This window comes from Tursiops truncatus, chromosome X (assembly GCF_011762595.2).
Source record: "Tursiops truncatus isolate mTurTru1 chromosome X, mTurTru1.mat.Y, whole genome shotgun sequence".
NCBI lineage: Eukaryota > Metazoa > Chordata > Mammalia > Artiodactyla > Delphinidae > Tursiops > Tursiops truncatus.
This window is the reverse complement of record NC_047055.1, coordinates 15671239-15690059: the sequence shown is the minus strand read 5'-3', so window position 1 is coordinate 15690059 and position 18821 is coordinate 15671239. Positions and strand designations below refer to the sequence as shown.

Below are 18821 nucleotides of genomic sequence, written 5' to 3'. Positions count from 1 at the left end.
CAGTTCTGTTTGGCTCCAAAACCAGTGGTCCTAACAGCTATGCTATTCTGCCCAAACTCTTTAAATTCAATCTCTTCAATTATTTAAGATCCCATAAATCTGGTGCTCTTACCAGTTTTCTTTCTCATTGCTCTGTAGTGCAAATTCCCTTTCAACCAAACTAGTCTCACTACCGTGTAACCTGCCATATACTTTCTCTCCTCTAAACTTATGTTCATATGGTTCCTTCTGCTGTTACAGCCTCCCCTCCACCCTCTGCTTGTCCAGATTTTAAACATCTTTCAAGGCCGAGGTCAAATTTTAAGTCACACAACTCACACCACTCTTTATTACAGACTATTTATGACATTTATTGTTTATACTGTAGACAGTAATATTTAAACTCTTTTAATCACGCACTGCATCAATAAAAACTGAGCACATGCTTCCAATTTATGTCTATTGTATTTACATTATCGCCATATACTGTGAATATAGTGTATATTGAGTGCCAGCATATAGTGTGAATCATAGAATATATGCAAGATTAGAGATATAACAAGGATGAGATGAAGATGAAATGATGTTTCTAGAAATTTTAAAATTTTATTTTATTAATTATAGATGATTACTGAGAGTCAATATGAATTCGTATTTCCAATGGTCTTGAGGATTAGAATTACTTTAGCCAGCTCCTTGACAAAGCAGATTAGCTCAGCATTGTGTTTTCAGTCAGGTGGCTGATGAGAAGCTGTGCCAGGAGAGGCTGTTGTCTGCACAGACTTGCATCACTAATCTCTGTCCAAGGTTTCTCGTGGGAATCTTGTTAAGGCACTTGTCCATTTTGCGGTGCTTGGTTTAGTTAAAACTAGATAATATATCTATATGCCCGCCTAACCTGGCACAGGCGAACTGCAATTAGTTGTACTTAGCTAAAGGCCAAAAAAAGGCTCTTCTCGCACAAGATCTTTGGACCCTATGGGCTGAGTGAGGGCACCAGTGTCAATCTGTATGTCTAATGTTGGCAAGCTTTCATTTCTTACTGTCTTGGATTTTAAAGTATATAAATTAAATTTCTATTTTGTTTTCTTTTTTCTTCTCCTGGGCTATGCCTATGCTTACTTTGGAGATTGACTAAATGTATATAATAAAGCTTGTCTTTCCAATGTGATTCTAGGCCTCTTTAAGGGAAGGCTCATCTGCTCATTTCATGTTCCACATAATATTTAGCACCATATTTCCCCAGCGCCATCCTAAGTTCTTCATTATTCGTGAAGTATGTTTTTAGGAATGCCAGGATGAATTTGGACTGTGGGTTGTTGAGGTTTTCTTTAACCATTTAACCATTTTTAAGACTACAATTCAATAGTATTAAGTACATTCACAATGTTGGGCAGCCATCACTACTCTACACTTCCAGGACTTTTTCATCATCCCAAACAGAAACTCCGTACCCATTCAGCAATAACTCCCCATTCTACCCTCCCACTCCTGTAACCTCTGTTCTACTTTCTGTCTCTATGCATTTGACTATTCTAGGTAGCTCATATAAGTGGAAGCATACAATATTTGTTCTTTTGTGTTTGGTTTACTTCACTTAGCATAATCTTTTCAAGATTCATCCATGTTGTAGCATGTGTCAGAACTTCATTCTTTTTGTGGCTGAATAATATTCCATTGCATGTATATACCAACTAAAAAAACTATTCATCTGGTAAAGGATACCTTTTGGCTATTGTGAATACTGCTGCTATGAACACTGGTATACAAGTATCTGTTTGAGTCCCTGCTTTCAATTCTTTTGGGTATATACCTAGGAATGGGATTGCTGGATCATATGATAATTTAATCTTTAACATTTTGAGAAACGAATTTTTTCCCAGAGTGTGCACCATTTTACATTCCCACTAGCAATTCATGTTCCAGTTTCTCTGCATTCTCAACAACACTTGTTTTTTTTTCCCCATATTTTAAAATAATGCCTATCCTAATACATGTAAAGCAGTATCTTATTATGGGTTTGATTTGCATTTCCCTAATAAAAAATGATGTTGAGCATCTTTTCATATGCTTATTGGCCATTTCTATATCTTTTTTGGAGGAACATCTATTTAAGTCCTTTGCCCATACAGATTTTCCTCAACTTGTGATGGGCATATGTCCCAATAAACTTATCATAAGTTAAAAATATCCTAAGACGAAAATGCATTTAATGCAGCGAAATTCTGAACATCATAGCTTAACCTAGCCTATCTTAAACGTGCTCAGAACACTTACATTAGCCTACAGCTGGGCAAAGTCATCTAACACAAAGCCTATTTTATAATAAAGTAAGGAATATCTTATGTAATTTATTGAATACTGTCCTGAAAGTGAAAACAGAATGGTTGTCTGGGTACAGAATGGCTGTAAGGGTATCGGATGTTTACCCTCGTGATTGCATGGCCGACAGGGAGCTGCCATGGCTGCCGCTGCTCAGCATCACGAGAGAGTATCTGACTGCATATCACTAGCCCGGGAAAAGGTCAAATTCAAAATCGAAGTAGGGTTTCTACTGAATGCACATTGCTTTTGCACCATCGTAAAGTTGAAAAATTATAAGCAGAACCATTGTAAATTGGGGACCATCTGTATTTCAAGTGAGTTGTTTTGTTGTTGTCACTGAGTTGTAGGAATATTTTATAAATTCTGGCTATTAATCCTTTATCCGATATATGATTTGCAAACATCTCCAATTCTGTGATTGTTTTTTCACTCTCTTTTGATGCAGAAAAATTTTAATTTTTATGAAGTTCAATTTATTTTTTCTTTTGTTACCTGTGTATCATATCCAAAAAATCATTGCCAAATCCAATGACATGAAGCTTTTGCCCTATGTTTTCTTCTAAGAGTTTTATAGTTTTAAGTTTTAACTTTAGGTCTTTGATCGATTTTGAGTTAACTTTTGTATATGGTGTAAGGAAAGTGTTCATTCTTTCACATGTGGATGTTCAGTTTTCCAGCACCATTTGTTGAAAAGACCGTCCTTTCCCCACTGAATGGTCTTGGCATCCTTATTGAAAATCAATTGACTATATACGCAAGGGATTATTTCTAGGCTCTCTCTATTCTATTCCATTGATCTATATGTCTGTCCTTATGCCAGAACCACACTGTTTTGATTACTGTAGCTTTGTGTAGTGAGTTTTAAAACCAGGTAGTGTAGACCTCCCAAGTTTATTCTTTCTCAAGGCCATTTTTCTATTTTGACAGAAAATGCCATTGAGATTTTGATAGGGGTTGCCTTGCATCTGTAAATCACTTTGGGTAGTATTGCCTTTTTAACAATATTAAGTCTTCCAATTCACAAACACAGGATGTCTTTCCATATGTGGGTTATTTTTTTAAGTAACTATTTATGTGAAAAATACTTGCATACTTATAAAAAGGTCAAACAATATGGTAAAGTACAGAGAAAGAAAGAACAAACTGTCACAGATCTCACTACTCATTGATAAGTACTGTTAACTTTTTGGGGAACATCCTTCTGAGCACCTCTCATTTACAGTTTTACATAAAAAGCATTTGTGGTTTTTTCCTACTTAATATGTAATACATGTTTTTCAATGTCAATGACTAGATTTAAATCATGCTTGTACCATCATTTGCTTAAGCAAACCCATGCTGAAAGACATTTAGTTTGTTGGACTGTGAGTACTATTTGTTAATATCATAGTATTAATGGTTGGAAAAATAGTTTAATGTTTAATGTTTGATGTTTTCTCTTTTGAATGAAGAAAGGTACAAAGTTTTTCATCTAATCAATTCCTGCATATCCAATGTACTATAATGCATAAGTAATAGATCTCTGTGTGGTAGATGCAACAATGAAAAGTAGAGAACCGGACACTTGTTTAGAGATTTGTTTATACTCTAGCTCTACTATAGCCCAGTGAATAATAATAACTGTACAGCCAAATGAAGTAAAACTTTGTAAAATCATAGGAACAGGGCATTCAGTTTATCCTCACGTTCTCACCTTTCAGGAAGAAGCCATGGATTTAATGAATAGGGAAACAATGCATGAATGGTGAGTAGTGTGCATTGAATTACTATTCTGATCATATTCAGTTATATCTTTTATTTTAGATAGGTAAACTTCAGTACTGATATCATTTCTTTTGTAAGGAGGTACAAACTGCAATACAGATGGGTCAGTCTTGGAAAGAAACTTTGAAGTATGGTATGGTATGGTATTAGCACTTCAATATTGTAGAAAATTTGAAATTTTTACTGATTTTTCATGTTGGCACTACCTGGTTTTGCTGTAATTTCTAGACATTTAAACTCTCATTTGAAACTAAAATTATATATGCTACATAATTTTTTTTTTTTTTTTTGTGGTACGCGGGCCTCTCACTGCTGTGGCCTCGCCTGTTGCGGAGCACAGGCTCCGGACGCGCAGGCTCAGCGGCCATGGCTCACAGGCCCAGCCGCTCCACGGCATGTGGGATCCTTCCGGAACGGGGCACGAACCCGTGTCCCCTGAATCAGCAGGCAGACTCTCAACCACTGTGCCACCAGAGAAGCCCTGCATAATTTTTTATTGCTCTTAAGAAACAGTTTATGATTTACCCATAAAAATAACTAATTGTTTGAGAGTGGGGTTCAAAGTAAATAGTTGTCTGATACAAAACCACTGTTCCTGTGGATCAACTTCCTCTCTGTCCTAGTGAGTCTAAAAAAAGTTCAGTTGTGCTGGTTGAATTGCTTAGATGATGAAATGATAAATGATTTCACTCCCTTCTATGTAATTTATTAACTATATATTAGAATTTTAAACCACAGGCCATGGATTTACTGGGAAAATACTGCATTTTTATGCCTGTAATACATATACTCCTACTAGCATTTTAATGTACAGCCTTTCATTTAAACATGTTTGGAATGTAGTTACATTCCTTGCTAACATTTTTTTATGTCCCTGTACATATTATAATTACTAAGTTGTGGTAGTTGAATGATGTTTAGGGTTCTTTTCCATGGACATCTCAGATAATGACAAAAGAAGACCTGAGCTGAAATTTGAGTAGAAGAGGTTCTGGTTAGATGTCAGTTTCTAGATTTGGGGATTATTAGGTAGGGAAATGGGTCATCAGCAGAAGCAGTGACATCTTATTTTCTTTTGAGCCCTGAGCGCCTTAGATTGCCATCTATTCCTGATTTAGGAATAAGTCCTGAAGAATGAGTAGATAACCTCTGGAGCCTGTCACTTTTCATGTTTTGGTGCTAATACAATTTATAGAGGCTCTTGGATTCCCTTAACTGACATAATTCTAATTAATTTAAGTGTTAGTGTGAGTGAGTAAATCTGCAAGTGTGTTAGAAAGAGGAAAGAAACATGTAATATAACTTTACTTGTGTCTTGGAGAAGAAAAGAACATGTTTTAAAATCCTGAATTGTGTGGTCCTGATTTTGTCCACATAAAATCTATAAACATTTTTATAGCTGTTTTTGTTGTCCCATTTGTATCTTAGTTCTAACCAAAGCTTTTTTGATCCTTTCCTGGACACAGCATTGTAGTTTTCAATAACGAATCACAGGTCAAACCCAAAGAGAAAGACTGAAATTTAGGATTTGTGTATCTGTTAGGTATTGCTCAATATTGAGTAGTCACATTCTAGGTCTTTTTTGGGTGCTAGGGAAGCCCCTTATCCGGCATGTAGCTCTCTTTCCCAAAAGGCAAAAGGTGCCTTTGCTTATTGAAGTGAATCTTGGGTTCCCTGCTTGCTTTAGGATGGTGAGAGCTCCATGGTACAACCACTGACGCAGTAAGGATTCCCTTTCCCGTGCCATAGCTATCACCCTCAGCACTTGATAAGTAAGCAATAGGTGCTACAATTGGACACTGCTTATAAAGAGTAACAACGATTTAGAGAAACCACCTTCTCCAAAGTCCACTGATTTAATTCTAGACCCCAAAAGCTTCTCTCACCAGGGCGACTGAGAAGGTAAGAAAGGAGTGTCTAAAAGTCTGTGTCCCTTGAAATACTTATAAAACATCAATGTTTCACCACCCAAATCTTTTGGGGGATACATTTTGCTATAGTTATAGCTGATTCAAAATGGCAGTTTTCCCTTTCATTTCTTAAACTATTATTTACATATTACAAAAGTCACCAACCTTTAAGTATACGATTTGATTAATTTTGGTAAATGTGTACAATCCTGTAACCGTAACCATAATCAAGATATAGAACAGTTCCGACACTCTGAACAGTTTCCTCGTGATCTTTCACACTTGATCTCCTCCCCCCACCCCTGCCCACCCTAGGAAACCACTAATCTGCTTTCTGAGAAAAGTTATACCGGGTTCAATCCCTGGTTGGGGAACTAAGATCCGCAAGCTGCACGGTGCAACCAAAAAAAAAAAAAAAAAAATTGTAGCTCCAGGTTCTGTGACAACCAAACAAGTAATGTCTTTTTAGCTAAATTAAAATGTCATCGTTTTGGTCTTTTTTTTTTTTTTTTTTTTTTTTTTGCGGTACGCGGGCCTCTCCCGTTGCAGAGCACAGGCTCCGGACGCGCAGGCTCAGCGGCCATGGCTCACGGGCCCTAGCCGCTCCGTGGCATGTGGGATCCTCCCAGACAGGGGCACGAACCCGTGTCCTTTGCATTGGCAGGCGGACTCTCAACCACTGCGCCACCAGGGAAGCCCACTTTGTATTTTTGGAAAGAATCAACTAAGAATGTGTGAGAACATGTGACCATATGAAGAATCAGTAATTCATTAACCCTGTCTGAACATAGCCTTCCTCTGACCCAGCTTGTTCATAAGGATCAGAGCTAACTCTCGAATGAACAAATGAACATTTAACTACCATACCCCCTCATTCACTCATGATTTTCACCTTGTCTTAAGGCAGGTCACAGCCAGGACTACAGGTCCTTCTAGCTTTTTTTCCCCACAACTTGGAAAAATCCTGAATCCTTATAAGTTACAAGACAGTTTTCTGTCCTGAGGCTTTCCTGTTTTTACCTAGATTTAGAGAAAAGCAATGAAATCATGTGATGTGGGATACTACATACAGTCCTCTTTTAGTGTATATCCTTAGATCTGTTATAACGAAATAGTCACAGCTGATCTTGTTCAAATGTTTTCTTGTAACGATTATAATTTTATTTTAGAAGAAGTCAAAGTCCCAACCAACACTATTAGACCAAGTATCCTTGGACCATTAAAAAGAAAAGGTACTTTTATCTACCAACAGAAATAAATATAACTTTATTTTCATAAGATATCACATAAAATCAAGTATTATACAAAAATTCATTTTATAAATAAAAAGGATTTATTTATTTAAAACATATTTGATAAATTACTAGAGGCCTTTTGTTTCACTGAAATGAAACTATGTGTAAAGACATTTTGAAAGCTATAAAGGGCCATATAAATGTGAACTGAAAATTTTAATTCCAGTTTAGTCAACTATTATGATTTTCATTGTATAATTCACCAAGCTAGCTGCCTTAAATACTTTCTGAAACAAGGTGGGGAATGAATGAATAGAGTGATTCAGCCATCAAGTATTCTCCTGAATCTCAACCCCTGACCTGTCCCACCACTACACGTACACGTTGATATCATATGAATAAGTTGACACAAATTAGATCCACTTACAGCACTAAAAATATATGCTAAAGTGTATGTTGATGTTTCAGTTGTTTATGGGGGTTCTGTTTGGTTAAATATATGGAAAATGATCCACTTATTCAGTAATAAAAGGGCAAGGAAAGAACAGAAGTGTTTTTTTTTTTTAAACTGCCACAGTTCTGGATCCCCTTTCTCACCCCTGCCTCACTAAGCTATGTACTTCTTCCTTTTTTGGGATATGACTACTGAATTATAGGCTTAATACAAAGTTAAACTATAATAGGGAGGGAAAATGGATAAATGGGAAAGGAGATTAAACTTAAAGATGTATATTTGTGAAAAATCCATTAAGATGGGAAAGAAGAAGGAGAAAGAAGAAGAAATGGAAGGGGGGGGCAGAGGTAGGGGAAGAGCAAAACTAGAGGGAAGGAAACTGAAATGCACTGCAGTGTTCCCTGCATTTGGCATGAGTTAATGGCAGTCTTCCTAACAACATACCTAACTCAGCGTGTACTCGTTATATTCTAAGACTAAGAGGAGATCAGTTCTGGAAAATGCTCTTTTACAAACTAAGCACATTGTTTTATGACAATGGATCAATGACCTAGCTTAAGTGTCTTTTACCTGTGCTGTGAAGTTTGGGCTAATGTTGAAAAAACATTCAAATGTATTAGCAGTTGAAGAGCTGTTAGGAAGTTGGGGGGGGGGCCTTTGAGTATTTAAAATCAAATACGCTTAAATTAAAGACAGTGTTTTACTGAATTAAAATAATTCTTCTTTTAAGATAACATATAAAATGTTTCATGACGTTGAAAATGCCTGGAATTTTCTTAGAATTTATGATTTTAAAAATTGTTTTTATATTTCAATTTTGACATAATAGACTTGGTTTCCATCCAGTGTTTTGGTGGATGTGGCATGTTCCACATGAGCTTCTTGTACCTGGTTTTCAGCTGCTCTGGAAGTTGACTGCCTCACTTCTTTGAGGTGTCCCTAAGAACTCCAAAGCAAATTCTGTAAGTACCACACGGTCTATGTGTTTTAAGTCAGACCCTCCCAAATATAGTCTATACAGATCTGGTCAAAGTTTATCTGACTTTCCAGATGTAATAACAGATTAAATAGAAATTTAATTTTAATTATATATTTTGGAATATGAATATTTATTTGGGAAACAACAAAGTATGTCCAATTATCACATTAATACAAGTGAAGTGTGGGGAAAGATGGTATAAAAAAATCAAAAAGAGGTCCTGGGGGGAAAAAACAAAAAAAGAATGAGGACTCTCTGTAAAGTGGAGGAGAAATAAGGGTTAGAGTCTCCAAGCATATGAAGGCATATTTTATGGTGATTAGCAGCAATTACTTCCGTTGGGAACAAGCAAGAAAAAATAAGGCTTCAAGTGGGAATTCTGAGAGATCTACAGAGATTGGGCAGCTATAAATATTGTTTTACAAGTAATAATGATTTTAGCAAAGAAAATTTTAATTTTCTTCTATGATGAATTTGTTTTGATTTGTCTTGTTTTTAATTTAAACCAAAAAGGAGAGATGAGTAGTTTTTCCATAATGGTGTAAGTGTATCTGGCCTGGGATAATACCTAGACCTCTTTCAAGCTTTATGAGCCATGATTATACTCCTAAGGAAGGTCTGGAAATCTCTATTCCTAGGCATGTTTTTTAATGAGTAGGTGGCCGTAGTGTTTTATCATTCAAATATATTCCACCATAGAAGTTATGGACTTGATCATCAGTTTTACTCACATCCAGACATGGTTATCACATGAATGTGTAACATTTACTTCAAAGTGAAGATTATAGCAATGTGGTTTTTTGAGATTAAGTTTTTCTCCCTAATCTTTGAAAATGTATTTATTTTGTTCATTGTATGCTGTAAAAAAAATCGATCTATTTAGTTCATTGTGTATGTTTAGCAAAATAAGAAGAGCAGTAACTTAAAGTTTTAAAATAAGGAATGAGATTAAATTAGGGTACATCCTTACTACATAGCTATATAAACTTATGTTGTAGAATTTAGTTACTAATATGAGAAAAATTATAATCATTAAAAACAAAAAGTAGATTACATATCAGTATTATATACAGTGCAAATCCAATTTTGTTTAAAAAAATCATGTATACACATATTCAGGAATTACTGGAAAATGGTTATCTCTGGATAATGGTGATGTAAAATATTTTTCCTTTTGTTTTTCTGTATTTTATAAGTTAATTGCAATGAACAAGTTTTACTTTTGCAATTAAAAGCATAATAAACACGTTAGACAAAATATATCTACCTTGATCTGCATTTTCGTCGTAGGTGAAATGACATTTGAACATCAGCCAAAGAGATTTTTCCAAGACACAACCAACGTGCTTTCTTCTGATACTACCCAGCTATCTGATAGGAATGTATTGTGAGTATTAACATGAGATTTCAAGCATTCATTGACCACTTTTAACTTGGTTTTTAAGTCTACTTTGGTTATTGTATATACTCAGAAGTATGGTATATTATGAAATATTTTTAGAAGTTTTAAAAAATGAATATCCCAAATGGATACTATAATATTAACTTTAGTTCTTCTCCCCAACACTTATGTGTGACATTAATATATGGTAGACACATTTTTATTTTATATCTTTATTGGATTATAATTGCTTTACAATGTTGTGTTAGTTTCTGCTGTACAACAGAGCGAATCAGCTATACGTATACATATATCTCCATATCCCTTCCCTCTTGAGACTCCCTCCCACCCTCCCTATCCCACCCCTCTAGGTGGTCACAAAACACAGAGCTGATATCCCTGTGCTCTGTGGCTGCTTCCCACTAGCTATCTGTTTTACACTTGGTAGCATATATATGTCAATGCTACTCTCTTACTTCATCCCAGCTTCCCCTCCCCCCCATGTCCTCAAGTCCATTCTCTACGTCTGCGTCTTTATTCCTGCCCTGCCACTAGGTTCATCGGTACCGTTTTTTTAGATTCCACGTATATGCGTTAGCATATGGTATTTGTTTTTCTCTTTCTGACTTACTTCACTCTGTATGACAGTCTCTAGGTCCATCCACCTCACTACAAATAACTCAGTTTAGTTGCTTTTTATGGCTGAGTAATATTCCATTGTATATATGCGTCACATCTTCTTTATCCATTCATCTGTCGATGGACATTTAGGTTGCTTCCATGTCCTGGCTATTGTAAGCAGTGCTGCAATAAACATTGTGGTACATGACTCTTTCTGAATTATGGTTTTCTCAGGGTATATGCCCAGTAGTGGGATTGCTGGGTCCTATGGTAGTTCTATTTTTAGTTTTTTAAGGAACCTCCATACTGTTCTCCATAGTGGCTGTATCAATTCACATTCCCACCAACAGTGCAAGAGGGTTCCCTTTTCTCCATACCCTCTTCAGCATTTATTGTTTGTAGATTTTTTGATGATGGCCATCCTGACCAGTGTGAGGTGATACCTCATTGTGGTTTTGATTTGCATTTTTCTAATGATTACTGATGTTGAGCATCCTTTCATGTGTTTGTTGGCAATCTGTGTCTACTTTGGAGAAATGTCTATTTAGGTCTTCTGCCCATTTTTGGATTGGGTTGTTTGTTTTTTGATATTGATCTGCATGAGCTGCTTGTATATTTTGGAGATTAATCCTTTGTCAGTTGCTTTGTTTGCAAATATTTTCTCCCATTCTGAGGGTTGTCTTTTCGTCTTTTTTATGGTTTCCTTTGCTGTGCCAAAGCTTTTAAGTTTCATTAGGTCCCAGTTGTTTATTTTTAATTTTATTTCCATTACTCTAGGAGGTGGGTCAAAAAGGATCTTGCTGTGATTTATTAGACACATTTTTAGAAGTGGGGTTTTGGCATTAGATTAAGAGGTATTAGAGATATACATAAAAATGCAATCTTGGAAAAGAGTCATCTTCTGCCCCATTTTTTCTATCTTGGATTTTTGAGTGCTTTGTTAGACTGAGCATATTATTTAAAAGTGTGCCAGTAAAGCAAGTTTTAATGATCAAAATGGGAAATACAGTGAATGGATTTTTATTGCTGTTACCGTTCGTTTTGTTTTACTGCTCTTATGAAACTGCTCTTGTAACTAATGCCAATTCTTTGCTTCACGTATTTTGCATTCATTTGTAGACAAAACACAGAGATCTCTTGAATTCTGTTATCAATGAGTGGTATTTTCTTTTTCCTAGTCTATCTTCAGATGCTCTTGATAGAAACAGCAGCAGTGCAGGGTCTTCTCATAATTCACCAGCTAAAATCAGCACTGTCACAAACTCTCCTGTGTTGCCTTCTGATTTTAGTTCTCTATTTATTCTAGCAGATGAGCTTTTAACTAAGTGGTTTACCTATCCCAAGACTCTCCCCAATACAGCAATGGAGAAACAAACGTGCACTCGCTTGATCTCTCTCTCTCTCTCTCTCTCTCTCTCTCACACACACACACACACACACACACACACACACACATTAGAGTAATAACAGGATTGTATGTGGTATAATTTAGACTATTTTATCTTTTTTTCTCAATTTCCTAGAATTCTGTTTATCTATAGAACTTGCATGTCTAATTCCTGGGTATGCCCTTAAAAGCAATGTAGTAATACTTTCAAAGATGTTTTCTAAATAAGAAGTATGTTGACGATACAATCATACATCTTCAAGTTGCTAATGTATAAAAAGATGCTGTACCTTGATTTTTTAAAAAAATAATTGAGAGCTCTATTTATGTGAATAAAAAAATAAATAAAATTATACGTTCTAATGAAATATTATTGTTCCATTAATCAACAGGTAAAATGGTTTTTCAAATTATGTACTGAATATTTATGCTAGTTTTTAATATTTTCAGTAATTGCTAGTTTCCACTTGGTAAGGAAAAATCATCTATCAAAAGCAGTTTTAAAATTAAGCTAGTTATACTGTATTGATCCAAGGATTGCCAATTTTTGACATGAATCCTTGGATGTGTAATTTGTTGGGGAGGAATAGGTAGGGGAAGCAAGATGAATGGAAGCTAATTGAATAGCAAGAAAATAATATGTAATTGGGGCTTCACTCAATTTGTACTTAACCTGGTTATCCCTGATCAATTTTGTACTCTAATTAAGTGTGGAAAAAAGACAATGTGGATAAATTGTGGTGTTTTACATTTCTATGAATTACCTTTTATTCATCATCATGACTACTGATTTGATTAAATATAGGCTTAATATGTTAGGGCTTTTCTGCAGGAACCATGCACTTCCAGTTGTTCCCAAAGGGCTATAAAGGTTTGTTTAAAACCCAATTTTCTATTCAAAAGTCTTAAGGATTTTTTAAATAAGAAAAATCATGTATTAAAAATTTTAAATATAAAGTAAGTGCTTTAGGTAATTGGGGGTAGTATTAGCATTTTGCAAAATAGAAATGTATCTTCATGAAATGAAGTTGAAAATTGGTTTAAATTTCTTCAGCTAATGAAGGTAGGAGTGGCTATCTAAAATATTTATTAAACGTTTTTCCTTGTCATTAGAAATAATCAGAATTATGGAAATCTGATGTAGGTATATTCCACATGGGAAAAAGATTGGCATCAAGAATTTTTTGACAATAGCCCTGATGGACTTGATTAGAATGTATATATATGGCAGGGGGAAAGTCTATTCACCTATGAATAAATGAAACTGAATATTTCTGAGATGACTGGAATCATATGGTCTCCTGAAACTGGGATAGGATTCTACAAATTGGCTAAGGACAAGTGAACTATCAATATTGCCTTTGTTACTTAGCTTCTTGCCAGACTTCAGTGGACGAGTTGTGAACATATAAGGGGGCCCTCATGGAATGAGGTGTGATTGCAGTGGTGTTCCTTGCTGAAATTATAGATCAATGACAGAAAAAAAGGTCCCCATGTGCTATCGACACTTCAGCAAAAAAAGTTTTTCAGAATGATCAAGTACAAAGACTAAGGATGGCGAAAGTGAACAATGGGGGTGAGACTACTACTCATTTGTGTGAGGAACTTTCATCAATAAATCTTGGTAATCTTGGCTATCTCATGTCAATATACTTTTTTTTTCAACTTAGACAATTTCTTTCACTCTATTTGGTTAGTTTTTATTGTTTTAGCTGAATCCTAGGATGCCACAATCACTATAATATGCTCAGAATTGAGGACTTTGTAGTTGGTTTTCCATTCTGTTACCTTTCGAGCTTGTGTATTGGGGGGCTCCATATCTTAAATGATTTTCCATTTATTAATTTTCAGACCAAAGCAATTCTAACTTTTACATGAGGTATTTTGTGGTTGATTTTTTTTTTTTTTTTTTTTTTTTTGCTGTATACGGGCCTCTCACTGTTGTGGCCTCTCCCACTGCGGAGCACAGGCTCCCGACGCGCAGGCTCAGCAGCCATGGCTCACGGGCCCAGCCGCTCCGCGGCATGTGGGATCTTCCCGGACCGGACCACGAACGCGCGTCCTCTGCATCAGGAGGCGGACTCTCAACCACTGCGCCACCAGGGAAGCCCTGTGGTTGATTTTTTTTAATTATGGAAAGACTATGTTTTGTTATCCTAAACATGCCAAGGAATTGTCATGCCAGTTTTCCACAGGAAAAGACATGTATTAGTTTCCTAGAGCTGCCATAACAGAGTACCACAAACTGGGTAGCCCAAGACAACAGAAATGGATTATCTCATAGATCTGGAGGCCAAAAGTCCAAGATCAAGATGTCAGCAGCATTGGTTCCTTCTGGAGGCTTTAAGGGAGAATCTGTTAATGTCTTTCTCCTAGCTTCTAGTGGTTGCCAGAAATCCTTGCCTTGCAGACATATTACTCCAGTCTCTGTCTCCATCATCACTTGGGGTTCTCCCTGTGTCCTTGTGTTTTCACATGGCCTTATAAAGACATCAGTCATTGGATTTGGGGCCCACCCTAATCCAGCATGACGTCATCTTAACTTGATTATATCTGTAGAGACCCTATTTTCAAATAAGGTCACATTAACAGGTGCTGAGGGTTAGAAATTCAACATTTATCTTTTTGGGGACACAATTCAACCCACAACAGGATAGTTTTGGTATTTTGATTGTTCCAATTTTCTTAAATTAGTTTTTGAAATTGTCTATCTTATAACCCATCTTTAAAAAAATGTAAGAACAAGAGGTGATCATATTGTACATAAGTGTTCGTATGTCTTCTTCCTATATATTATAAATGTATATATGTGTATATATATATGTGTATATATGTGTATATATATATATGCTAGTTTTCACATTGTCACTAAGAGGATAAATGAAAATGGAAATAGTTTTTCATATACTTTAAAAGCATCGTTTTTAACCCTTAAATATGTGTTCGTGTTCAATCAAGTATTCTTATTTTACTTATAACCTTATAAAAGAGCAGCACCCAGATACATCCTAACATGAAAACTCACTGCAGTAATAAATTAGATTCTCAGACCAGGGGAAAAAAAAATATGGTTCTTAAAATCTATAATGACTAAGTCAACTAATCAAGCTTGTAATTTCAAATATATTCAATAAGTATCTAATGAATACTTTCTGTGTACATAAACTATACTTAAAACTGTAGGTTATATGAAGATGAGTGAGATACCATTGCTATCTTTAAGCAGGATAACATAAGTGCAAAAATGATGGTACAAGTCAGTCTAAGATAATATGACTCTAAATACACATATGAAAGGACCTCTGTACTGTAAAAGTATGAGAGAAAGACAATATTGAAATTACAGAAACTTAGATCTTAAAGGATTTTAGAAGTCTTTTAATCTACCTCTCATTGCAAGAATCCTTTTAAGAACCCCAGACAGGTTACCTTTTAGCCTGAGTTTGAAATCTTGTGATTTCAAAGTGACTGACTGAACTCCGTCACAGGCCAGTTCATTCTGTTGTTGGACAACTCTCACTGTTAGAAAGCTCTTACATTAAAAATGGGTATGGAGTTAGAATTTGTATCTACGTGGCCTGTTTCACTGGCTCTTTAGAACTGAGGCAAATCGAGTGAGATTTTAAAAGCACACGAGTTAAGATTCTAATTCTGCATTAATCTTTGTCCCCTTGAATTATTAGTACTCCCACTACAGGATATTTAATCTCATCTGCTAAATGAATTTTTAAAATTCACCTAGAAGCAACTACATATAAATATCCATGATGAAAATGCATGTATGGTACTTTGAATATCTATGGAGAAAACTAATTACAATTTGCCTGAAGTGTTTTTAAATATTTTAAATCTTAAAAGTTGAGCTTGAAAAATACATCATATAGGTAGACTTCACTCTCAGATAGTTGAAATTGTGCATTTTTAAAAGGCCAGAGAACAATAGGTTACTCTGGTGAAAAGGTAGCTTTCTTTCCCTTAAATTCCATGATATCTCACAGCATTTCTTAAAATGTGCTTCTTAACCCAAGAGTAAATAAGATTGATTTTTACAAATGTCCACAAGGTATAGGTAGAAAAGAATAGAAATAGGAATCATATAGGAATCTTGGAAACTTGCTCAACTTTCTTGATAATGGGAAATAATGACCCTAGTCTCTCAGAAGAAATGTGTCAAACTGATGCAGTTATTAACTGAATCCCATAAATTGCCCAATAAGCTATTGTATGAAATCGGAGATCTCTGTGGCATTACTGACAGCAAAGCAAATTGGGAACATTGGTTCACACCAACCTTTTAGGCGAGGGAACAGCCTACATTATTAGTGAGTACAGAAGTCAGGAAGCCTGACTTGTAGGTCCAGCTCTGTCACTAGCTCTGTATGACTTTGGGCAGGTCACGCCACCTCTCTGGGTTTCATATTTCCAATCGGTAAAATAGAGTTGGACTAGATATTTGTAAGATCCCTTCTGCCTCTTAAAATGTTATTGATTCTGTAAAAACATCTGCCTTCATCTTTGCTAGCATGACAGCGAAAGTCATGATGACATTAAACTTCAGAAGGCCTTAAGAAAATATTTAGGAAATTAGAGAGCTTTGTACCTAATATTTTGATTCTTTCTGGCAACAAGAAACTCATTTTCTTCAGCCTCATCAGTAGTTTCCTCCCTTCTATGAATTATGCATGCTTTATGATGAAATGTGGAAAGCTCATTTCCCCCTGGTTTCTTGTTTTGTGTGGATAGATGATCCTCTAAGGATTTCCATATTAATAACAAGTTCCCACTGACAAAACACTAATCATAAAATTTTCTTTCTACTATAACTACAGCTTGAGCCAAAACAAAATAAAGGTATACTTGGTATATATATATATATATATATATATATATATATATATATTTTTTTTTTTTTTTTTTTTGCAGTATGCGGGCCTCTCACTGTTGTGGCCTCCCCCGTTGCGGAGCACAGGTTCCGGACGCGCAGGCTCAGCGACCATGGCTCACAGGCCCAGCTGCTCCGCGGCATGTGGGATCTTCCCGGACTGGGGCACGAACCCGTGTCCCCTGTATCGGCAGGCGGACTCTCAACCACTGCGCCACCAGCGAAGCCCTATACTTGGTATATTTGTTTCAAAGAAGCAAAGGAGACAGAGCCAAAAGCAACATCAACTATAAAAAAAGTCTGTCCCAATACACATTTGGAAGTATTCAACTAGTACTAAAAAGCAGATAACCAGCAAAATAGCCTTTTCTTTTTCCTCGATAATTATTATATGGTTATAAGAAAAATTTCGTCCTCTAATTTCAGTTTAGTTGATTTTTTGGCATGACTCGTGTTTGGTAACTCTCCATTGAACACAAATGAAAAAGGACACACTTGAAAGTCGCGAACAGCTGGTCTGTGACTCTGTGCTGAGGAAAGAAATATTTTGAAATTACACTATCCAGCAGAGGAACCTAAATATACTTTTCATTTCTAGTCCCGCTTTCCTGAGAGGAAGGGTTTAGTTTGCTTCCTTAGCTAGACATATTGAACTCTGCAGTGGTTTACATCAAGTCTTATTCTTAGATAATCTTTTCATAAGTGTGAGGTCTTTGGAGAGGAAGGTGCTAAGGCTAGCATGTTCGGGCTGTCAAGGGAAGTTCAGCTAAAACTCCCTTAAACTTGATTTGGAATACATTTCCATGCCACATTGATTAGCAGAGATTTAAAAAATTTTATAATAGACAAGTCTGTTAAGAGTGTGGGGAAAGTGGTATTTGAATTCACTGTGGTAGATTCCTAATGTCCTTTCTGGAGGAAGTTTGGTAGTATGTATCAAAAGCCTTAAAAATGTGTACATCTTTTGATATAGCAACTCATAGGAATTTTTCTTAGGGAAAAATATAGGACAGGTTGCAATGGATGTTTACTGTAATGTTCTTTGCCACCGTGAAAAACCTAATGTTTTTAACAAATGGGGCTGGGGCAACTGAATATCCACGTGCAAAACAATGAAGTTAGATTCCTACCTTATGCCATATGCAAAAATTAACTCAAAATGGATCAATGACCTAAATATTAAGACCTAAAACCATTAAACTTTTAGAAAAAAAAGGGGGTAAATCTTTATGACCTTGGATTTGGCAATGGATTCTTAGCTATAGCACTAAAAGCATGAGCAACAAAAGAAAAAAAAATAGATAAATCGAACTTTATAAAAATTAAGAACTTTTGCGCATCTAAGAACATTAACAAGACAGTGAAAAGGCAACCTATAGAATAAGAAAAAATATTAGTAAATCATATCTGATAAGGGTTTAATCCAGAATATATAAAGAATTCCTAGAACTCAGCAACAAAAAGATAACCCAATCAAAACATGGGCAAAGGACCTCATGAATAGACATTTCTCCAGAGAAGATATACAAATGGTCAATAAGCACATGAAAAGATGTTCAACATCATTAGTTATTAGGGAAATGCAAATAGAAACCACAAAGAGATACCACTTCATACATGAGGATGGCTATAATCAAAAAGACATATGATAGCAAGTGTTGGTGGGGATGCAGAGAAATAGGACCTTTACACATTGCTGGTTGGAATGTAAAATGACACAGCAACTGTGGAAAACAGTTTAGAAGTTCCTCAAAATATTAAACATATAATTATCATATTATCCAATAATTCCACTCCTTGGAAACAAAGACTCAAACAGGTACTTGTATGCCAGTGTTCCTTGCAGCATTATTCATTCACAACAGCCAAAAGGTGCAACTTTTGTCCATCACCAGATGAATGGA

The 18821-nt window shown here is 35.7% G+C and overlaps 1 protein-coding gene across 1 annotated transcript in view; it reads left to right on the top strand.

Moving 5' to 3' along the window:
* LOC101326120 (P2R1A-PPP2R2A-interacting phosphatase regulator 1-like) overlaps positions 1-16623 on the top strand; it is a 40530-nt gene extending 23907 nt beyond the window's left edge. The window contains exons 4-9 of the mRNA XM_073799570.1: positions 4005-4048; positions 5309-5319; positions 7148-7210; positions 9937-10033; positions 11827-12007; positions 16558-16623. Coding sequence (XP_073655671.1) covers positions 4005-4048; positions 5309-5319; positions 7148-7210; positions 9937-10033; positions 11827-12007; positions 16558-16623 — 462 coding nt within the window. The remainder of the gene's footprint in view (positions 1-4004; positions 4049-5308; positions 5320-7147; positions 7211-9936; positions 10034-11826; positions 12008-16557) is intronic.
* The last annotated feature ends 2198 nt before the right edge of the window (positions 16624-18821 follow it).